Source organism: Hetaerina americana, unplaced genomic scaffold (assembly GCF_022747635.1).
Source record: "Hetaerina americana unplaced genomic scaffold, ioHetAmer1.1.p SCAF_7, whole genome shotgun sequence".
Taxonomy (NCBI): domain Eukaryota; kingdom Metazoa; phylum Arthropoda; class Insecta; order Odonata; family Calopterygidae; genus Hetaerina; species Hetaerina americana.
This window is the reverse complement of record NW_027287316.1, coordinates 50417087-50442015: the sequence shown is the minus strand read 5'-3', so window position 1 is coordinate 50442015 and position 24929 is coordinate 50417087. Positions and strand designations below refer to the sequence as shown.

The window sequence follows — 24929 nt, the reverse complement described above, 5'->3', positions numbered from 1 at the left end:
ACTAGGAGACTAGCTTGATTATAACACCCTCATTTTTTGAATAACTGATAATTTTTTTCACATGCTGGATTTTCAGATTACTACTTGCAGAATGATATGTAGTCGTCTGAACAATAGTGCTATTTGGGAAGAAAAATTGAAACTTCATTCATTCCACAATAAGTGGAATTTGCAAAATTGCTCATTTTATATCTGTAATGGATAGATCCGCAAAGCCTGTGATAAATGATTTTAATAGTAGCCCAATTCTAATGTTGTCATTACCGTGAAAAACTGGCCACCTTCATGAAAGTCAGCTTCTATCGATTTTAAATTTCCAGTTAAAAGTTGTACGTCAAAGTTTAAGTGGGGATTGGCATTTAGGAATTTACAAAACTTTTGACTATCCATTTGTTTTCACCATTGTATAATAATATTATGTTTAATCAATTCTTAACGAGTTATTTTTGAGCCGCTCCATCTGTCACAAATGTAGGAACATTGTTGCTACAATATAATATTTCTGCTAGAAATCATTTAGTGTGTCTACAATTGCCTGTGAACATTTGACTCTACCTACCATGTGTATTACATCTAAAAATGAGTATTTTCTGTAAAAGGGTATTGTTCAAAGTTTAATATAAAACTACTAAAAATATTGCCAATATTGATTATGGTTTTATCATCCTGTAGAGCAAGTAATTTTCTCTTATACATAATACAGTTTAAGCTCTTAATACAAGCCTAATCTGTTCTGCGACCTTTCTGGTAAAGTAAAACTTAGGTTTAGTGAAACAACTTATGCATATAAATTAATGTAAAATGTGATGTGTGTCATGCCAAAAAAGAAATACATTATGTACAAGGTTTGTACCGTGGATCGCGTTCACCTTTTTTTCTATCGCTGAATGAAGTGTGAACTCGAATCGTAAAAGCAAAAAAGAATCAGAATAATTGTTAATTATTAATTATATGTACGTAATGCCTTTTTACTATAAAGCTTACTAGAGACAATTATTTTCACCAACCCTTCGAACCTTGGTAAAAACACAAGTCAGAATGATCGTTAAATGAGTTTATGGTGTGCATCGGCACTGCCTTATAAGGGCGATTCCTCGTACGCTTGGTATGATGCAAAAGTTTCCTGTGACCTCGACATCTCAGTTAGCCTGCTGTTTTGGATTTCTTGAAGGCTCATGGAGTTTCTGAATGATAGACAAGCCTGGATTTGATTGTCCAATAGCCACTTGCATTTGTGCAATAAAGCAGCATGATATGGCCTTTCTTTACCTTGATTATGATGACTGGGCAATGTATTCTCTTCAACTGTTATGTGCTGCACAAATATAGGTTCGCTTCTGCATCTTCTTCCCAAAGAGAACAGTCTTATCACAATTAAGGACATGTAATAATCAGTGACTCTCAAAATCTATGAGCTTTTTGAAGTCACCAATGAAGTTCTACTGTTGTTTTATTTTTATTTTCCTCTGTCTTTCTTCTTACAAATTTTTCTTCATGGCAATTTGAAAACTGTGCACAAAAAATTATTTAACTTTGCACAAAATAAAATCCATAATTCTATGTTTGAGCACAAGTTTGGAAAAATGTGTGATCACTAGTTATGCTTAGGTTGTACCGGAACAAGTGCTATAGGGGGATTGCGATGGTGCAGTTACTAACATACAGGCTTCCCACCATGAGGGCCCGGATTCGAATCCTGGAGGCGACAGATTTTTTTCTTCAGTGGTATCTCGATCCCTACTTGAGGTGCTTTGTGGAGAGCACTTTGAGTGAGTATGAAGTCCGGTTGATGGAACATTAAACTGCAGACCCCTTGGGGCCTTTCGACAAGAGGAAGCTAATGCCGACACTGGGTTTCTCTCCACACTTCCTTTCCCATCCATCCCTAATGGTGCAAATGACCTTGGCTGTCGGTCGCCTCCCCTAAAACCACTACTACTACGAGTGCTAGAGATGAACTACCATAGCAGATGCTCTATGAATCCAGGAATTCGTTATCACTTGTTATGTAAAAATTAAGCTCGCTAAGCTATCATAATCGTTTTTGGGACCAATATTTTTGCTTGTTATGGGAATTACTTGCTCTTTGAGGTGCTCATTAAGAAAAACTTCACTGTACCTATTACCCCAATTCTACTAGTGCTATTATTGGCCATATTTTCTCTCCAGAACTTGAAAGTAATGAATATTATCTTTAGAATTCAAATGCAGCCTTTTGCACACTACTGTGAAAAATATAATGTTGATAAATCTGCCTAGTATCTGGGTAGTTTGAGTCACGGAGAACTTTTGTGAGAAAAATCAATGATTCATTGTTTGACTTTTAAGTTCAAAATTGTTCCTGGGATATGCACTGTTTCTTTTGTAGCCATCACTTGGTTCACTGTGAATATAATACTACATTAATGTGTACTCATGTAATCTCAAGCATTTTCCCCAAAAATACTATTGAAAAAAAATGCTCATATGCCTAATTTGCTTTTTTTCAAATTATGTAAAGTAATCTCCTCTTATGGTTGTGGAATAACATAGTTGTGGCATAACTTTTGTACTTCTGACTTCTTGCTGCAAATCAAATTCAACAATTGCCTGGATACTGCCTCTTGGCTAGTTCCACAGGTAGTACCTCCTGGCTTCTTCCAAATGCAAAGGCTTTACGGTTGCCATTAACTGCAGTGGGTATAGTTTTTATTTAAAATGAATAGGAGAAATAGGGGCAAACAAAACTTGGTGCTGATTGACTTGCAAGACTTTTCCTTGTTATTCTATTACAGTCATCATAAGTTTGAAAATTTTGAGAGTGGATACCTTAAATATATGACAGAATTTGCCTTGACCATACCAAAATATGTGCCCATGTTTATTAAGTCTATGTGTGTTCTAATCCATTTGTAATAAATTTTGTTGAGAGGGATGTTGGCCTAGGGAAACATTATAGTGGTATCCAAGGCAGATATATTTTTTTGCGCTTAAGCTCTCGAAAGTAAACAGTGCTAACTGAAGATTCAACGTTAACTTAACATTGGAGATTCAGTGGGAGTTCTTTTTTCTCCAATTGTTCCTATTGAACCAATGTTGTGGCTGTGCTTGTTAAATGTCTTATTTTCATGATTTAGGCCAATTCAACATATTCCACTCTCACACTTCAATGATATGATCCATTCTAACTTTTCCGTTTGTACTGTCTGTTTCAATTGTACTTGTGTTTGTTATGGGAGCTAAGTATATCCAATTTTAGCCCAGGACAAAGTAAATTTCAAAGCATTTTTTCTACCATGTCCACTATCATAATTATTGGGCATCATGAGTCTATCAACTATTATGTTCAATAAACCTCATTATTGACATCCATTATTAAAATAGAAAGAAAGACTTGTACTTATGAATGAATGAATATACTCATTATTGATGCTTGAAAAATGCTGCGTTGTCCAAGTAGAAACAAATTGTAATGCAGTTGAAGTTTCCTCAATATGGGTAAAAAGTATGCGTATCTGTGATCCCTAAGTCATGAATATGAAATTTCACCGAGATAATGGCTTCTGTAAAAATCATTTTATAATGTTCAAAGTGTCTCAATTTTAATGTAAAATTTCTTTTACCTAATGCAGCTCTCATCAGTGATCATTATGAATTTCTGGTCGAATATGCTGATAGCTATTATTTTGAATTGTATGTTATTTGTTTTGTTTATTTTGTTCTGTACTGTAACATTATTTGTATTTTTTGTCCCTTGATGTAATTATGAGAAAAACAAATATGCACTTTTACCCAGATTTATTTATAAAGTACTACGTGTTTCAGTTCATTGAACAATCTTCAGGTACAAGTAGGTTCGCTGAACTGAAACACATTGTACGTTACAAATAAATCTGTGGAAAAGTGCAAATTTGTTTTTCTCATAATGACAAAATTCCACTACGTGATGCCTAAATCTGTTGAATGTATTCCTTGATGTCATATTTGATTGTGATTACTTTCTTCGTCGCATGCTTAATTTTAGTACTCCAGTCCCACTGGTGAACTCCTTGAACTCGACTCCTTATGGATGGATGAATGATGATTCAACACCAATTGGACAATCACACCTTCATTCACAGCCTGTTGTCTCGATGAGGAATGTCCGAATGCAGAAACTTCCTTTCCCTCGAATCCTCTTCAAATCTCTTACAGCATATGACTCTCCAAGGTATGTGGAAGACAGAAGTGGTGATTTGCATAATACTCTTTGCATCATCTGCATTGATTCCAGGTATCCTTGGCGCAAAGTATTTTTCATATCCTGTTGTCATCACCAGCATTAACTTGGCACATCTCCTCTTCACTGGAGCTGGGCATATCCAAATATGCTGTTGTTTGATCAACATTGTCTTATCTGTCCAAGGAAGCACTTTTGTTTCTCCCATGGAAGAATGACATCATAAGGTTTTCATTGCAATATACTGGTTAATACCAGACCAGGGTATGGCATCTTCTAATAATTGGATCTTTTCTGCTGTGAACTCCCACTGCTGGCTTGTTGTTCTTTCTCATGACCTCAATACCATTCGGTACTTCTCTGCAATTGTGCTGCTGAGAAATATTTTCGAGTATTTTCATAATTGTATGTACCCACACAAGTTAGTTATTTTCTATTTGATTTCATTGTTATTTGACCCCTGGTATTTGGCTTCTGAATACGTAAAAGCTGGGGTGATATTGTAATCTGCGAAGAAGAAAGGCTGGCACAGCAGTTCTAAATACATTTTGTATTTATTTGAAATTTTCAGCCGTGGCATAATTCTCACATTCTTAATGTGTGCATGGCAGCAGATACTTTGAAATTAGCGTTGAATCTCCTTCTCCCATTGTTCTGAACTTGATAAACAGAAGACACTCTTCTTCAATTATCCGTGTCTATGAATGAATTATATTTTCGCAGTATGGCAAACATGGTTATGGCCAAAGACATAAGATATTGTTGCTACTGAGTGTACTCTTTATTGAATATTCTTACTATGGCATTTTCCCATCATCGGCTAGTGTAATTTGATGTTGCTGAAGGAATTGGTAAGGCATTCATTTATGATAGGTGTACTTTCTGTGTCATTGTGTTACTTTTTCATTGAATACTTTTGTTTTGAGAGCATAATTTGATAGGATTGAAAGTACTAGAATCTTTGCCAGACCAATTCATCCATTCAGCTGTCATTGAATTTAATTCTTATTATAGGCCTTTTAATGTCCATGGGCAGTTTCTTCATTACAGTGTCATATGTAGGCATGTGATTTTGTTGGTAGTTAGCTATTTTGTCTGGCATAATGGTTACTGAATTTTAAAAAACTGATGTACTTTAAAAGTTAACTCATAAAGAAATAATCGGAGACAATTGAATTTAGCTGTAGCTGCAAAAAAAATGATGCACCCTTGAAATTAAATTTTGAAGAAATAATCCAAGACTCAAATATTGCAACAGCCGTTGGAAGCATATGCTCAAATGATGGCATAAATCATAGTATAAATTTGTATCTGTTAATGTAATGTTGTTGCTTTGTGTATTTTTACCGTATTTCTGCAAAAAGTAGAAGCCATTTCTCCATGCCATCTTGGCGTGATGTGTCCCCAAACAAATTAATTAATTTTCAGATTTATTCTATTAGTAAGATTTATAATTCAATCTTTCATGCTCAACTATCCCTCTAGCTGGCTGGATGAGTGTACTTTCTTTTGCATAGTGATTTGTTGTCATCAATATTTTCCAAGATTTTGGTAGGATAATTTGATTTTGTTGAAGATGCTGGCAATTAAATCTGCTGCACTAATGATTCTCAATGGGAACTTCAAAAGTTATGTCTCAATGCTCAACTGTGACTCATTTGCTGACAAGCATACCCCCTGCATCAAATTTTCTTCTCGCAGTTTCGGCAAAAAATTGGGGCTGCTCTGACAAATTCAGTATATGAAAACATATACTAGTTATATGCTAGTTTATTAATGCCCCTTGTTTGTATAGGTATATTTATCACATAACCCAAATTTGACTACTAAATATCTAATGGCTTGGGATTTTGAGCTGTTATTAAAATCTTATTTCGTAGTAATGGTAAGAGAAGAATGCCATAAGTATTATGGAGAATTTCTCATATGTTTCTTATTTTAGTTTCTTATTCTGATATATTTTAGTATTAATCATTATATTTTCTCATTGATTTCTTACCTATTTCTTAGAAGAAAATGTATATGAATAATGCTACATTTAGTAAAATAAATATGGCCTGCTACAATAATAACACATTTATTCTTTGTCAAGAACATTAAGGTTATCAAATAGAAATTGTTTTCCATTGACAACAAGTCGAAATAAGACTAGGAACTATTATACTTTTCAGTGGCAATATTTTCTACAATCAAGCTTGACTGCTCTGTTGAGCCTCTAAAAATTGTTTTAATTTTAATATTTCCGCTCTCTTTTATAATCAGATTTCTTACTAGAATCCTTCCCAACATTTGATTCTTCATTCTTTTTGTCAGTTTCCTTCCAAATAGCATCATCCTTTGTACTGATCAATGCATTAGAATATATAGGAAACAGGAGTAACTGTATCAGTTATTTAACAATCATATGATACCGTGTCAGTTGAGCAAATGTAAAAATCATATTTCGATGTGAATATTTTGTCATTTTACATATATTTTATCATTAGGTCCCAAGCTCAACTTCACATCCCTTGATTATATAGTCAAACTTCGATAGCTTAAATATGTTCATTAGATTTTCGGCAATGCGAAAGAATCTGAATTTTGATTTCATTCTTTACATTTCACAGGCCAACTTATATCTTGTTGCTGACAACTGAAATTTTTCCCTTTGTCATAAAGAGTTAAATTTTTACAATTGACTGAAAATCACCTCCCAACTGTATTTCAGTTGAGTTTGAAAATTAAAACATAAACTGGGTAAAAGACAGATAATCTTGGGTTCCTTTCTCCCCTCATTAGCAGTAGACCTTGCCCAGTAGGGTACCAAAGCAAAACTCTCCAACCCTTGCCTGCCCATGCGTACTGAGATTTCAAAACAGGTTTTACTGATATTCACAGCTGAGAAAATTCTAAGAAAATTACCAGTTCCAGGTTTATTAAATTTTCACCTGCTGTTCTTAAATCCGATCAGTGTAAGTTGAGATATTACAAGTACTCTTGGCTTTAATTAATTGGCAGTGTATACTATATATCTGTAGAAGTAGAAATGGAGACCAAAATTCTTGAACATTAGCAATAAAGTTCAAATGATAAGTACGGTATAGAGTGGATTGAAGAAGGTTGTTGTGGTGAAGTTAGGAATTCCTCCAGGTACATTTTCAACCGTATTAAACTCCAAAGAAAAAAACTTTAAAAAAATTCATCAAACTTGCGCAAAATCACTTAACACATTGGGAAGGAAAAGGCTGAAAACCTAAGATTTGAGGTCCAATGCTTCAAATGGGTGAGGGTCAGGAACAATAATATTTCATTTCAAGGGCCAGTTGTTTATTCAATGAACAAGTGTGGACATTTCCTTAGGATATGAGCATTAAACACTCCTGAAATGCAAAGTATGGTATAGATTTGTGCACAGAAATTATGAGGCATCTCATTATTAGCAAAGCCTTAGTATTAAAGTTGGCCACTTTATTACACCTTTAGTTTCCGCCACTGCATGCAATTTGTGAATTGTTGTAGTTCATTTGAAATATTACCAGGCAAGAATGCTTTTCTGATAAAATAGTTTAGCCATGCATTTATTCTAAGCAAGAAAGAGTTTTGCTGTGCTTAATCAAGATGTTTATTATAATCAACAAAATATCAACATACTGTCACATAATATTATATTCTCAGATTTTAATCTCTAATTGTTTACTGTAAGGACTTTCTCTGACTCAAATTTTAACACAAGGGGATTATGATGGTGCAGTACAGGCTTACGTTTTGGCTTCCCACCCAGAGGTCCCGGGTTTGAATCCCAGAGGTAGCTGATATTTTTCAGTGGTATCCGAATCCATACTTTAGGTAGTTTTTTGAGAGCACTTTGAGTGAGTACGCCGTCCATTGGGTGGGGCGTTAAGCTGCGGACCCCTTGCTGCCTTTTTTTAAGAGAAGGCTAATGCTGATGCCTGGTTTCTCGCCATCCTTTCTCCTTTTTCATCCATCCCTAATGGCACATGTGACTTCTGTTGTTGGTCGTCTCCCCTAAATCTGCTACTGCCACTTATTTTAGCCGAAACATCTTTCAAATCTTGAGGCAGTTTAGCTTAAATTTTCAATGTATTCTATAAGTGACATAGAATAATGTATTTCTGCAGAGAACATTGTCCTGTACTAAAAATTTTGGATTTCCATTTGTCTTTCAAGGTTAAATTTCATGAAAGAGTTCTGGATGAAGTTCACAAATAAAAACTGCTGTTTGCTAGTTCAAAGTTAATCTCACCTTAGTTCAACATTCAAAATACTAAAAAGCTTATTATAAATCATTAATAGGAGAGTATGTAAATGTTAACATAATATGTCAGAGTTGTTACGGATAGTACTTGCTGTTTCTCCATGGAAAATTCTAGAACTGAGACCCATCCACTACGTGTATGCACAGACGGGGAGCATTAGGCTAATCATCTGTGAAAGATGAGAAATATTCACTCTTCCTTGATTTTGACTTAATTCTGGGAACCTACCATGAATTCTATGGGTCCATTGCTTTTCGCCTAATTATCCATGAACAGGCTTTAGGCAAAAGTTAGTATCCTTATTGGCATACATTTTTTTTGCTTTGAGCAATATATTTTATGATCATTGGCTGTGTAAGGTGTCTATCTTAATGAGGTGTGCATAATATTTTTACATAATATAGTATGAGGTGTGTTCAAAAAGTAAGGTGACTATATTTTTATGAGAAAATATTTATTTATTCTTCAATATTCTAGTTGTCCCCATTAAAGTAACCCCCCCTTGATATAATACCCTTGTGCCAACACTTTTTCCAATCCTCAAAGCAATTCTGATAAGCACTTTTGGTATAGCCTTGAGCTCTTCCAGCGATGCAGTTTTATCTCCTCTATCATTGCAAATCTCAGTCCTTTCACAAGTCTCTTCAGTGCAGCACATTTGCAGATGACTCAGTTAAAAGTTACTGTTGCGGCATCTCCCGCAGTTTCTTTGGAAGTCTCTTCAGTTTTCGGAACAGGAAAAAGTCGTAAGGGGCATGATTGTGTGGTGTTTTGGCCGTAAAATCTCTCGCAAGCAACGTTGAGTGAGCAGGTGCATTATCATGATACAAAAGCTATGATTTGTTTTTCCACAATACCGGATGTCTTTTCCGTATTGCTTCTTGCAAACGGCGCATAACTTCAAGGCAATACTCCTTATTGACCTTGCGGCCTTGTGGTAAGAACTCATGATGCACTATGCCATGGTAATCGAAAAAACCAGTGAGCAAAACCTTTACATATGATCAAACTTGGCGTGCTTCTTTCGGCCTTGGTTCTCCTAGGTTCTTCCATTGGGATGATTGGGCTTTCGTTTCGATGTCATAACCATATACCCATGATTTATCACCAGTTATGATCGTTTGAGCAAATCAGGATATCATTGATGTCATTCAACAGCTCCTGAGTGATGCTCATGTCAAATGCCCAAAACATCCAAAAAAATTGCATAGCATGAGCGATATGCCAACATCCTCAGCAACTTCTCTAAAAGTGATTCGACGATTGTTCAAAACAATTTTATTCACTGATTCAATGTTTTCATCTGTTGTTGACATACTGGGGCATCCAGAGCGAGGTTCATCATTGGCATCTTCTTGACCATCTTGGAAGAACTTCAACATTTTTTTTACTCAGAGCAGACTCACTGCCACTATCAACATTTAAAGTGTTTTGGAGCGCTTAGTTCCATTTTTGACACAAAATTTGATGCCAACTCTTTGATCCATTTTTTTTATTGAAGAAAATCGCCAAGCACACCAAAACACATCTATCATTTGTATCTGTCAATAGCAAACTAAATATGCTATATTGTTTAAACTGTAAAAAATGTTTGGGACATGTGTACCAAAACAAAAAAAATCCAAAATCAAATGAATTTTCCCTGCTAAATTTTAAAAGGCACCTTTTTTTTAATACACCTCGTATTCTTCAGAAATCTTCCAGTTGGGTGTGGAATATCTCTTTGATGATGATTGAAATGAACCACTGTTGTCAGCATTTTCCTCTAATACAATGTAGTGAAAGTGGCAGAGAACAATCATTTTAATGATAGTTGGAGTAGAGTGATCTTATTCATGTCTTCCTGTTTCAAAGAAGAGTGGAGCATAAATTGCTTCACAATAATGTGTTTCCTATTACTTAAATGGGGAGAAAATACATGTTGTTTTTTTTTTAATCTTCAATGAATAGTGATTCTATTTAATATGTTAATAAGTGTTGATTTTTTGGTTCTGTCAGCTTTGTAATTATGAATTTAGTCTATTTTGTAATTTTTCATTTATTGTGCAATTTAAGGTTTCTTCTTATTTAATGTTTTCATGTATTTCATTGCCATAGGTTTGGTGTTATACCTTTAGAAATGACAAAGTCTTTTGAGGGTTTTGACCTGAACCCAGCACAGCAGTTAGGTCAGCAAACTCCCTCACCCCTTGGGACTCCACCGCTACAGCAGTTGCCAGACACCAATGATCAAAAGGGATTGGCTCCCAAGCGGGTGAGCAGCTTCCGAAGAAGAGTAGGGGTAGGTTTTTTTGAAATTCCATGGGTATTTGTTTACCACATGATGATGCAAAGAGTCACTTCTTCACAATTTACTAACCTAGTAAATGTTAAATTTCCACTTCCTTTTTTCCAAGTTTTAGTTTTATAACCAAAAGTTTTTTATTTTAATTTGCTTCAAATAAAGTTTCCGAGGTATTATCAATATATGCTCCATTGTAATACTTCATGTGCCCATTGTGAATTAAATACGGGGTAGTTCGAAAATGCAAATGCAAAGTGAGAGAGCATTACTGGTGCATATTAAAGTTATTTTAAGTTAATTTCATCTCTTCAGGGTGCACACACCTAGTTTTTCAGGTTGGGCTGTTACTGTTTATTTAGCATCCATCAGAATCAAGTTATTTCCCGAAAATAGATTAAGAAGAGTTTTGTGTATTGCTCAAACATTTTATGAATGCCAAATCACCTCTGGAGACTGAAGGGAAACTTGAACAAGAGACTTATTATGGTGATTCTGCACCTTTGAATACAATGATTAGTAAGTAATGTCAATATTTTCGAGAGGATCGTATGAATTCAAGTGATGCTGAATGTTGAAGTTGTTACCCCGGAAATCATTGATCTAATCCATAATATTTTGGTAGATGATTAATTTAAAGTGCATAAGATTGCTAATGCTTAATACCTCCTGAATGAGTGAGCACCTATATAATGCTTTTGTGAGCACCTATGTAAATTTTCCATCATCATTTGGGAATGAAGTACTGCATCCAATATAGTGGCCATAATTGCTCACAGTTGACTGAAAATCATGTACCAAGGTTGGTTTTTAGCTGGTTCAGCAAAATCCACAAGATATAATAGGTTGTTTGGCACTCAAGAAGGAATGTTGATACATCCCTACTTATCTGAAACCAAGGAAAACTCAAAGCAATTTGGGAGTCAGCAACAGAGAAGGTGAAGACTTCCTTCTGTTAGGAAGTTTATTGTGACTATTTTGGTATTCAAGTATCTTCATTGACTATTTGTGAAAGAATCAGATATTATAGGTGCATGCTATGCATTATTATTAATGCGTTTGAAAACTTGAGCGCCAAGAAAAAATCCATATTTGGCCCTCAAAAAATTCTTTTTCAATCCTGGTTGAAGTTGTCACCGTGAAATTGAGTTACAATTCCAAGTCATTCCCCATCACCTCCCCCCCTCTGCTACGTACATTTTGTGGTGGTTTGCAGAGTATTGATGTAGATGTAGATCTCTATTCTCCAGAATCTGGCTCCTCGAGGCTTCTATCTGTTCTCCAAAATGAATAAATGGCTGGCAGGAAGGAGATTTTATTCTTATTTTATTCTTCTATTTATTTTATAAGATGATTGCTGGAAGAAATCACTATTTTCCAGAGTTAGAATAATCACATTATGTGGTAGGGATCAACAAACTCGATCAGCATTGAATGAAATGTATAAGCCCACAAGAAGACTGAGGTTGAAATATAAATACAATTTCTCTCAAAAAGTTAATTAGTTTTTGTTTTTCAAAATACTTTTTAGATCACCTTCATTGTTAAGTATAAAAGTTTTCATTTGAAGTACAAAATTCATTATCCAGTGTCATTCTTCCTATATTGAATTGCCCTGATGCAGACACCTCTCTGTTGTTGTTCCCATGTAGTGATTTGTGAAGAGAGGAAAAATTGAGATTTGAGCTGTGATTAAATATTTCATAAAGAAAGGTATGGAAGCAAAGGAAATTCATGTCGACCTTCAGAACGCTCATGCCTAGAAATTGTTGCAAAAGTGCATAAAATGGTCATGAAGGTTTGCCGAATGAAAGTGCGGGAAATTTCTGAAGCTATAAGGATGTCATTTGAATGAGCGTATCACATTTTATTAATCGAATTCAATATGAGAAAATTATCTGCTGAAGAGTGGTGCGATTCTTGAGGCAGGATCACAAACACATCAGAATTGAAATTACCAAACAATGTTTGACCAGTTTTAACAGCACCCAACTAGATTTTCTGTGCCATTTTGTGACCACAGAGTAAACTTGGGTCTGCTACGATACCTCATAGACAAAACAGCAACCAAAGCAGTGGAAACATGTTCATTCACCATCACCAAAGAAAGCAAAGGCAATACAGTCGCCTGGAAAGGTAATGTCCTCAGTCCTCTGGAATGCGGAAGGGATTCGGCTGATAGATTATCTTCCTACTGGTCGAACAATTACTGAAAAATACTTCACTAAACTTCTGGACCAACGATAGCAAAAGATAAACAAAAAAGGCCAGGTTTGGTTTGGAAGAAAGTGATCTTTCATCTAGACAATGCACACCCACACAAGTGTCATTGCCATGGCAAAAATACATGAACTAAGATATGAATTGTAGCCATGCACATGTGATTTCGCTCCATCAAATTTCCATCTTATCCCCAAGGTCAAAAATTTCTTAGGTGGATGGAGACTCTCTTCAAAGAAAGAACTAACTGCCAAAGCAGACAGGTATTTTTCAGGCCTGAAGGAATCTAATATTTGAGATAGAATAAAGACTTTGAAATTTGATACATTTTGAGAGATAAAATTGTGCATGCAAGCAAATATCATTTCATTGCTTGTTAGTCATTTTTTGATATTATTAAATTTCACTTGGTATAGGCATGTCATAGGGAAAAATAGACATCTTGACTTAAGTAAAATGGACAGTTATTGAAATTGACCTGGTTGAACTAAAATTATTTTACTGAAGTAAGATGAGTAATATTTATATTTATTATATTCGTCAATTATAGTTGATATGTGCTAACATTTAGAGGGTGCAGGAAGTCATCATGATGTATATAGCTTTGAATCATGCAAGTTAATACTTTTTTGATCACTTTAATAATCAGTTAATGACTTTAAAATTCGAGGGCTGTCCAGAAAGTAGCCTTTGTTTTCATGTGACATGCCTCAAGCTACAGTGGTTGGAAGATCATGGCACTTGCCTTTTGTTTACAATGGCTAGTCAAAATAAGCAATAAAATTGAAATTCCCATCAAGTGTGAAGTTCATTTTGCGATAAGTTTTTCACTGATAAAATACCTAAAAGCTGTTGAAATTCATTGGGAAATTTGTACTCAGTATGGACCAAATGTGATGGGTGATAAGTGTTGTGTGTCAGTGTTGTTGATCGTTTTAGAGTGAACATAAATGTCTATGATGATGACAGAAGTGGCGAATGATGAAAATGCGTGGAAATTGATGGACAGTTTGGGAAAACAGTTACTTCATGAAATCTGAAATCCATGTCAAGTTTTCCACAGATTTTTACAACTCTGCTACATGGATACATGTATATAAAGTTAGGCTACTCATGTTTTGTGCTCATCTCAATGAGTAAGTTCAAGATGCCGCCATCGGTTGGCTGCTATCTCAGCTGGCAGATATTCAGGCTGAGGCATTTGAAAACTAGTTCAGAGATATGGCAAAGGTTTAAATCTATTTGGTGAATATGTATAGTGAAGATATGTAGTTTTGAGATGAAAATAATAAATTTTCTGTATCTAGTCCAATGTATTTTTGATAGCATAATGGAGGTTACTTTCTGTACAGCTCTCGTAATTCATTATGCTATTTTATCAAGTATCAAAAAAAGAGAATACCATAAACTTTTGATTATCTGCACTATTCTCTTTTCCCGGAACAAAATTGATCTGTATCAGCAATCTTTGTTCATATTTGCCCTTCTACAATCATATTTATTTTTTTGGTTTAACCTGGCTATTCTAAGCTGTCAGATAATATGTTCTGCAATTCTCTGTATGATAGTCGAGTTCATCTAAAACTATAACTTAACCCTTATTAAAATAGCTGGAAAGCAGGAAGCAATTGTACGTTCCATTTCTAAAAATCTCCGATTTATCACAAGGCAGTTAAAAGGAGTTCCCTTTTTTCTAATTGCATTCACGTGTTTTTAAAACCTGTTTTGATTCACATGAATTGAATTCTTTAATATTGTGACCATACTTGTATTTTCCATGTATTTTGATTATCCAAGTGTTTGGATTATCTATATGTTGTCGTGGAGCCATAGGCATGGATAATCAGGAGCTTACTGTATATGTCAAGTATTAAGCCATTAAATAGAAGCAGTATTATGGCATCGTATTTATTTCCTGTTATGCACTAAATAAAACCAATGGTTGACTTAAAAATGATCATTGAGATGATGTTTTTAGTTATTATAATTTAAGTGGTGATTCAGGTTAATCCGGTCAATTTTAAAATTTGAAACGTATTAGTGTAAATATTTTAACATGCAATTGATAAGCCTTGCTAATCAAAATATGGAAGAAATTAGCTAGGTATACTTTTAATTATGAAAAGTTCTAATGCATCTCAACAGTTTTTCCAATAGAATACAGCGTGGATACAGGTAAATTCTGCATAAAATTTGCATCACCAATTGAAGTTGGATAAGGACATGTATTTATAAATTAAACCTTTGGATAAAGTTCCATGAGATTAATTTTAGTGCGTTGAATATTCTTGTTTTAGATAAGTGAACTAAAAATATAAATCATCTTGTATATTTTTTGACAATTTTTTATGTTTATGATGTTTTTATATCCATTAAACTACTCTGAATAGTATTTTCATGGCCATAATATTTGCTTAAATTTTGAATGGGCATTTTGCTTTGATCCTCCTTTTAACTTTTACTTCATACTTGATGGTGTTCGTGCTACATATGAAATAGTAATTTGGAGGAATGTGTTTTTTATTTGGTTTATTAATGTGATGGTGAAGTGTAAGCAGGGTACAAGATTACTGAACGTTCTCAATGTTTATTGATGATATTTTATACCATAATCAGGTAATCTGATATATATTTATTCAAAAAGATGTCCTGGGAATTCAATAGGTAAAGGAATCTAAGCTCATTTGTTGTTTAATACAAAGTGATATTTCACATCATTGGTTGCCATTCATTGCCAGCAGTCATTCATTTTATCCTTGGGCCTACTGTTGGCAAATTGGCTAATGAGTAAACTTGTATCATTGACTTTGCAAATTATTTAAAGGCCCTTTAAAATCCCTGTAGAATATTCACACATGTAATTTGAATTGCTTTCAATTCATATTTCATTCTTATTATTATTTCTTTTATCCTGCTACCTTTTCTAAATGCCGGTTTATTAGCAAGTTTATTAGCAAGCTATTTATTGAACATTTTTAAAAAAATAAACACAGTATTCAACCCGAAGGTCAGTTTGGTAGGTGATGATGGAGTTCACCCAGTAAAAGCCCTATATGGTATGTGAAATTCACACATCAGGGTAGGGTAGTTTATTTCCCTGGGCTGGTTATGGTTTCCCAGGAAGATCTGGTACCCGAAAAATTACATAGCTTGGGTGGAGCTGTAGGTGCCCACAGAGGCTTGCCCGGGAATCAAACCTTGGCCCTCCGGTCAGTAGTCAAACGCTCTACTCCTGGACTACTGCATCCGACTTATTGAACATTACTAACTTTCTAATGAACTTTTGCTGATGGCTCTTGCAAATGTGGCCTGTGCAATAAATGCGTGAACTGGTGCAATCTGGCTGCCATGGCGCAGACTATAGCCTTGCCCACTAGAGGCGCTAGTTGCCTGAGACCCAATTAGCCATCTGTGCTTGGTGGATCGTCAAGCTGTGCATATGGTACCAGTTATGTTAGTTTCTGTTGTCCTTGTTTTTACGGTTTGTCGAAAATGGAAATTGACGAAATCACGAATCAACGAATTGATGTAAAGTTAATTGGTGAAGTTTGGAGAAAGTTATCAAGATTTTACTGAAATCTTGACTGCTGTTTACGGTGATAATGCCCTGAAGAAAACATCCATTTTCAAGTGGATTAAATAAGACCAAAATATCAAGAAAAGCTGATCAAAAATCAAAGTCATGCTCCTGGTTTTCTTTGATGTCGGAGGTGTTGTTCATTTTATTTTGAACTGTAGTAGGCCTCATTAGTGTGCTATTAATTCTAAACATTAAGATGTGCCCCAAAATTCTTGACCATCACCTATGAGTTTCAGGTTTTCATCTAGTTTCTCCCCTGTATTATATATCCTCTAGTGCATAATCTGTGTATTGTTCAATCAATTGGTTGATTGGTGTTGTTTGTGCAGACACAGTGTTACAATGTTGAAGGTTATATGAGAATTATTACATTGGCTATTGGTTTTGAATATTTACATAGTTATTATTGCATAATATCACTTAAGAATTTCTTTAATTTGTTTTTTGTGCTATTTATTACTCCCCAGATTGTTATGTGTTTCAGTTTGACTTTATTTTTTGGTACTGTTGGTTTCTATCTTATACCGCATTGTTGACTGAGTACATTTTATATTGTATGAGCAGCAACTCATTAGTCGGAAAGACACACCACTGCAGCAGGGCAAGCAGGTATTCAGCCCTTCAGGGAATACAAGCAACTCTGCCAACATTGTGACGTCAACACCTTCCGCTGTAAATATGCCTGGTGGTCTTCAGAGTGGCCCTAATGTACGACGCAGTTCACGACTATTTAGCAATAGCTACTCAGTGAAGGTTAGTTTAACCCTGTGTTAAAGTCTTAATTCCATGAAAATTAGTGTTGTTATCATTTTTGTATTTTACAGATAAACTTGATTCATGTGTTTCTCCTCGGCTTATTTTCCTGTCTTGTACAGTGATTTCACATGGCCCTGATTCCATATATTTCAAGTCCAGGTTATGATAACTTGCACATTGAGCCTTTTTCTATTTTCTTATTCCCATTTTTCTTTACTAAGCAGGATAACATTATTGAGCATTGCACTGGTCAAGATTGTGAAGCCAGGCATAAATCTTTGAAAAAAATGGTTTTAAAAGATAAATAACTTTTTAAATATGTGAATTTTTTTATTATTTTAGAGCAGTGGAAATTCAGAATCTATGTTTTCTTTTTAAACCTGTAGACCCATATGAATACCAATAATGTGACAGATAATATTGACATATGAAATTCACATTCATGGATTGAATAAAATAAGTTTTATTTTCATTAATAGTTTTTTCTCTTACCCATTTTCTTATATCAGCTCTCAGTTTCCATTCAAATAGTTCCTGTCAATAGATAGGTATCATATTATGAACTGTGGCAATAATAAACAAAATTTGATTATCTTCAAAGAAATTATCACGTCTAGAAAGGAAATAATAATTTGTTAGACTTGTCTTCATAGAGCTAATGAGAAGTTTGACTCGAAAAATTTTACCAAACCTCTTCATAATTTTTTAACAATAAATAAACTGATATTGTCTTGTCTTTTCATTTACTTCCATTAGTAAAGTTCGAGTTACTTTATTGGCCCTTTTGACTATTCAAAACATCTCATTGGCTTTGTGTGTGGAATTTAGAAAATATTTTTGAGTCATATGACCAAAAAAATTTTGTTCCTGAAAATGAATTAAAATTACATTCTTAGTATTTCATTTTCTTACAAAAATTCATGTTTGAACTTGTAATTGCAAAAAATAACAGTAAAATAATTACTATTTATGTATTCAATCAAGGCTTCACTATTGCTGTATTTTGCTATTTTCAGGAAAACAATAAAAGCCCCAACCGCAATAAGTTTGTGACCCCGAAATCACCATCAAGGAAGACAAAGACGCGCTTAACAAAGTCATCGTTGAGCAAAAACTCATTCAGTGATTTAAATGAGAAGAACAGGAGTGAAGGAGGTGGTGTTGTGAATGTGGGAAAAGGTGAAATGGAGAAGTCAGAAACAATAACATCTGAAAGCAGAATTCTTGGCAACACAGGAACCATTAGCAGTGGTGGAGTTACTAATGTACATGTTGGACCTCATCAAAACTGGAAATCTTACAACGAGCGTAGTTTGCACTTTCAGAAGCAGTCAGCAGGTAAGAAAATAGAGCTTTGCTTAGTTTTAAGTGTGGTTAATTTATAATGTACCTTAATAATTTTCTCTAATTATTTTTATATGGCTTCTGTGGTGATGTTTTACATTGTGTTTGGTATTCAAAATTTGGGACAGTGAATTACAAGATTGTTCATGATTCCCTAACTCAAAACAGGTAGTTCTTGATTAACATTTGAAGCTAATGTGTAAGTCAGTCATTAAAAAAACAAATGTTAATTTAGATGAGTATAGTATTTGTCCAATTCAAATATATTGCTTTCCTTGATGGGTCACTAAAAGTAATTCTAAGAGACCAATGTCTGTTAATAATTGCTTTCTGATAGTGCAATACTTGGAAAAAAGACAAAATAAGTGTTCATAAAATATTAAAATGATCTGCGGCAAAATATTGTTACAAATACTGGGTATCCCCATTAAAAATGAACTTTCAAGAGTTATTATTTAGATTTAAAGAAAAGGGTTATTGAATGGTAGATTTTAACTCTGCTACCACATTATGCTTGTTTATTTAATTTCACCTGGACCCAATGCTTCAGATTCTATAATCATAAGTGCTAACTGGATTTAATTATTAGTAAGAATTGCATGATTAAAATTTTTATAAGTGTGGACCCTTCAACCTTTCAATACGTCATTATGGGGTTTACATGGTGATGCTTGTTCTTTGTTCACAATGACCTCATTTTTAGAGTAACCTCCCACCTGCCTATTTAGTCATGAATGAAATGAATTCCAACATGTGTGGAAAGGCATAGGTAGTACATAAAGTTGAAATATGTTCTGAATGTTTTTAGAAATTTGTTTCGAGCGACAATGATCCTTTATATTTGCATACATTGCATTTGAATACATTTCATAAATGATAATCAGACTAGTTGCTCACAATTGCAAAATCTGAACTACACGAAGCATATTACAAGAAACTGCAGGAGATGCCATGACAGTAACTTTTATTAACAGAGTCATTCGGAATATATGAATTACATTGCAACAATTTCAGAGTGTAAAAATCATTCATCTTAACTGGGATACAAACCCAGATCCCTCAATGTCCGGCCAAGTCCTTTATCCAGTTAAACTATTAAGGCGTTCTCTACACTCCAAAATCCCGGTCAAGGCGAACGATTTTTCAACTCTGAAATTTTTGTATTGTAGTACTCAAAGCATTGTGCTGTTCTTTTTTCCAGGGGGTATTCATATACAATAATTCCAAACCTATTAGTTGGACTGTTTTAAATGTCATTTTATTTTGATAATGGTTAGCATTTCTTTAAATAAGTTGAAATAAAACAAAAACATTGAAAATCAGTGGAAGCTGGAGCAAAAATAAAAAACTTTACCTGAATGAGGTCTTGCTTCAAAATTTTCAGTATGTAGCTTTTATCCTGTACAGTGAAGACCTGTTGGAATTTTTTTGAAGATTATCTTTCATTTCATTAATCATATTTCAAACAATTTCAGTATTGGGGGATGAGAAAAACATTGCTGAATACAGTATGCATTCAGCATTAATAGGTATCTCTTAAAGAGCAACTGCCTTTTTACTGTCATGCATTTGTATTTAAAATTTTATAATGGCAAGAAGTAGTATTACTCTTTTGCCACTATCTGTATATTTGACATGAGGATTTACTGTTTGTTTCTTGGATATTTAAACTCATTTCTGCGGGTGAAACTTGGCTTTTAACTGTATGCCTCTCACTGGTTGGTATTTGAGCATTGTTTTACTCCTGTTAACAAACCCTTGTAATCTGTATTTCGATAACATGCTAATATTATTATTTTTGTAGTCAATCATTGAAGTTTGGTGTTTAATGGACACTGAGCATTGGTACAATTATTCCTATTCTAACCGGGCACAACCTAGTACCCCATACTACATTAAACTGCTCTTCAATTCTTCATACGTTCTACCTCTCATCATTCCGCAAACGTTCCTATCCATTTCCTCCCCAAACTCACTTACCTGACGTCTTCCCTTCTAATCACATTTGTCAGCATTTCATTGTCAATCAAAATGCTCTGTCTTTGGTGTCTCCTGTTGATTTCTTCCATCAATCCTCTCTCCTCCCCCACAATACCTAGTACTTCTTCTTTTTCATATTTTTCCACACACACCACATGTATTTACTGTTTTGCTCATTTTGATGACACAGAGACCAACATTTTCTGATCAAAAATCATTTAAAATGCTTGTTGAGGTGACATCACAAAATAATAAAATAGGACTATAGGATAATTAATAGAAAATAGTAATATACGTTCATGATTATTCCTATTTAACTACATGCTGCTACCATTTTTTACAAATCCTTACCAAAATTAAATATTTTTTGCAGTAATATTGATAATTTATTAGGTGAAAGCATCTTTTTAATTAAGTTCTCTATTGATTTGACCTCGATGTTGTATACTTCAGTAAAGACAAATTTTAATTTGGGTCTGTGCTTCAACATACAGAAGATGTAACCAAAATGTACTGACCATAATTCGTCTCATGATTTGAAGCAGTAAGTGAAGGAATAGATATGCAAATAAGGAAAACGTGCTACCAAGGAACATCCTAATGGGAGTCCACTGTGCATTTATTGCATCTAAATATATTCACTTATTTTTGTTTATATTATTTATTTTGTTATAATCATGAGAGGTTTTGTTTTTATAACATGAAAATACACTTTTAATGTATTTTCCCCCTAAACCTACGTAGACATAAGAGGAACACTGATTTTGACATTACATGTATTGCTATGCCCTTAGACTCACAGAATGTAATCAGTTAGTAAAGAGTGTTAGTGATGACGTGAATCCTGATAGAGGCATAAGAGAAATGGAATATGAAAATGAAGAAACGAAACATTTCGTCACTCCTTGGGGCTATTATTGGTTTTTTTACTTATAAATGGATGTGTGCATTATCAGTTGTTAAGACTACAAAATTGTAAATCAATGGCAGGTAGGTCATTTCAATGGGATGTAATTATATCTGATTGTACATATATATGATAGGTTCTTCATACTTTTCACTGTATGGGCTGTTTTATTTACATTTCTTTCACCTTTTCATGTAAACAACTTTGTTGTTTATATTACAAACCTTGTTAATAAATCAAAAATTCAACTGTGCATGGTAGTCGCAAGTATGTCATATGTCTTCTTTTCCCAGCATGAATATCATTGTGATAATTTTTGGTTCCTCCATATGAAAACTGAAAAGGTCTGGATGTTGTTACAATACTTTTTTTGTGCTTCTTCTCATTCACATATTACTGGAAATCATTTCTGTGCATTCAATGTCTTCCATCACTTTGCTTATCGTTACTTAATTGCTATTTTTTAGGTCCAGTAGAATTATAGCTATTTTCAGTGTAAACATGTAATCCTTGATTCAGTAGTGCTGGTATGAGGTGTAAACTTAATACCTTTATCATACTCTAATCAGTGGGTATACTTTATGAATGGAATGCAGAATACATATTTTACTGTTCACACAAGATATTTTAAAGGAGTTTGCAATTGAAACTTTGAAGAACTATAAGTTCAAGTTTTTTAAATTTGCTGTTTTCGTGGACATGATGATTTACTTGACAAAGTGTTTTTTAGCATTAGTTTGTTTCTATTATAATACTGTGAATGAATTTTCTTTAGGTTAGCTTAACTGTTATTATTTCTTGATTGGATGTGAAAAGCATATGATTTCAAGTTTTATTGTTAATTTTCTTGAGAAGAAATTACTTTTTAGAATAAAACGACTGGTTTTCCGACTGAAACTAATTTTTAAAGTACAGCTTTGCAAGGCAAGTGCCTAGCGGTGCGCTATCTATTATTTATTTAGTGTAAAAAATGAAAAGACGTTTTCTTAATATTGAATTGCAAATACAAGTGATCTAAATTCATACTTTGCATATTATGATGTGTCGATGGAAGCATTTATTTCATTTACATAAATCGAAGCAAGCATGCTGCCATACCAACCTCAGTGCTAATGTGAATGGGCTTGGGAAAGTTTATATTTTATAGATATGAAAGAACTGGCGTATAAATTTGCAGAATATATTATGTTCTGGGCATCATTTTTCAAGACTCAGTAGTTTCTATGTCGTTTTCTCTGTTAGATCTCTTCTATGGTTCATGAAACTTAAGATAAATATTTAATTAATAGCCAGTATATATTGTTATGTATAATTGCCATAGGTTTCTCGTTAAAATATTACATGTGTGTTATTTTCTTGTGAGAGGAGCATTAAATGATGATGGTTTTTACTCCTACATCTTCTGAGTATGAAAGGTACTGTATCATTGTTATATTAAAGGTATATTCACAAATTTCCCCTGATTCTGGACGTTGTTCAACTTGATGAAAACTTTTGGAAATAGAAAAATTCCTCCTGATCGTTGCATAGTTTTTCTATCTTATATCACAATTGCCTAACCTGTAACCTGCAAAGTTTTAACCATTAAAATGCCATTTCAGCAATCTTTTTCACCTGTAAAAATAAATTAACTAACTTCAGATAAAAGAAAGTGAGCTAATTGTTTGCCCCTATGCTGATAGGTCTTCTAGAATTGATTTGCAACTGTGAAATCATCTTTTAAAATGATCCTGAAACTTTGTCTCTGTAGACTTTTAGACCTAATATTTATTCATTCCATACTACTCATACTAAACTGGTGTAAATATGAGCTGTAATAAAGATATTACAGAGTTCAGATCAAGAAGATGATGTTTGATGTTTTTCCCTCTTATTTCATGAAACTATTATATATTGGTGATCAGTAATCAGGTTGTGTTAAAAGTTAACAATAGTGCTATATTTTTTACTTTCAATTTCATGTTGTGATCAGATCAGGGTGTTAGAAATAGTAGTTTGGACAGGTTTTTTACCTTTTGAACGTATTAAATAATGTTATTGGGGTACATAATATTTTTTAAATCAACTGACGAAATTTTAAACCCCAATAAGCAATGCAATCTGTTCACTATGAAGGAATTGTTTTTAATGGAGGTGGGGTGTGCTTGCATGTCTTCATTTTCTTTTGGGTAATGTAGTTATTCTATGTCTTCATTTACAGTTGGGTAAAATGTAGGTTAAAATTCCATAAAATTATGGCCATTGTAATTGCCCCAAGAATGTTTGCAATATTACCCCAATTTTAGTGACTTGATGGAGAGGTGGGTACCTTTCATGCTTAGTAAATATGCAATTTACAAATTATTTAGTTAATTTGCTTTGTATAATGAACCATTTATTCAAAAACAAAGTTTCAGGGACTCAGATCCTCCTTCTGAACTCCCCGGAGTGAATGAAGCAATCCTTGATTAGCTCCTTGTTCACTAGCATTATTGATTTAAAGTAAAATAGCTAATTCCAGAGTTAGTCAGTAGTTAAAAGTAGTGTACTGACCTGGACTCCCTCTGATGAAGTGACCAGTGACTATAACATAGCTTGTTCTGGTAGGCCCACTATTCTTGCTCTGAATTTGTGCATTAGTTATAATTATGTCTGTTGCCACTGTATTTTAAAACAGATTTTACCATAAATGATCATTTGCTAGAAAGATGTGATTTGCCAGCTCTTAGAGATAAAATTTACATTGTTTACATTGCTTTGTATTTGCATGGCCAGAGGGTTTAATGGCATTGTTTCAAGAGCTGGGGACTGCTTATCTTCATTTGTCTCAATTCAATTGCAAGAAAGCTATTGAGTGCCTTGAAAATCTTCCTCAACATCAGCATGACACAGGCTGGGTCCTTTCCCTCATCGCCAAGGCTTATTATTACCTCAACGATTACCGATCAGCAATCAAGTAAGTACTGTCAGTCGTTATTCAATGTACAATTTAAAACATGAAAGAATTTGATGAGTGATCAAAAGGTTTCAGTGTTATACTTTATTATCTGTAGAATATGGTGCAATGTTCAGTTCACTCCATTAGAAAATAGAATTTATGGTCATGCATTATGCTTCAGTTACATCATATCACTCCGAAGTCTACTTTAATGTTTTGAGAAATTTGATTAGAATTTGTTTTTATCTTTTAATATGTGCTTTTATAAAAACTTACAAAATGTACTGAAAAAGAAAGGACCAATTCAGATGCCCACTGGTGAATATGCTCAATGGAATCTTATGAACTTGGGTAAAAATTTTAAAATGACAGCTTGCAGAAGCTAATGTTTGGGCAAAGGGGCAGAGGTGTTGTCATTTGTGTGAATCTTGCCAGTGATATGTCACATAAAATGGTAAATGATTGCAAAGGGTTTAGTTTGATGGGT

The 24929-nt window shown here is 34.0% G+C and overlaps 1 protein-coding gene across 3 annotated transcripts in view; it reads left to right on the top strand.

Annotated features, from left to right (window-relative positions):
* The window catches only part of Cdc27 (cell division cycle protein 27), a 44982-nt gene that overhangs the window by 7819 nt on the left and 12234 nt on the right, over positions 1–24929 (top strand). Inside the window, exons 6-10 of one of the 3 annotated variants that reach the window (XM_071595036.1) lie at positions 4004–4189; positions 10555–10711; positions 17103–17291; positions 18311–18632; positions 24280–24460. In XM_071595036.1, the coding sequence (XP_071451137.1) occupies positions 4004–4189; positions 10555–10711; positions 17103–17291; positions 18311–18632; positions 24280–24460 (1035 nt within the window). Of the gene's footprint in view, positions 1–4003; positions 4190–10554; positions 10739–17102; positions 17292–18310; positions 18633–24279; positions 24461–24929 lie in introns of all 3 variants that reach the window. The other 2 variants (XM_071595035.1, XM_071595037.1) reach the window with 2 other exon arrangements.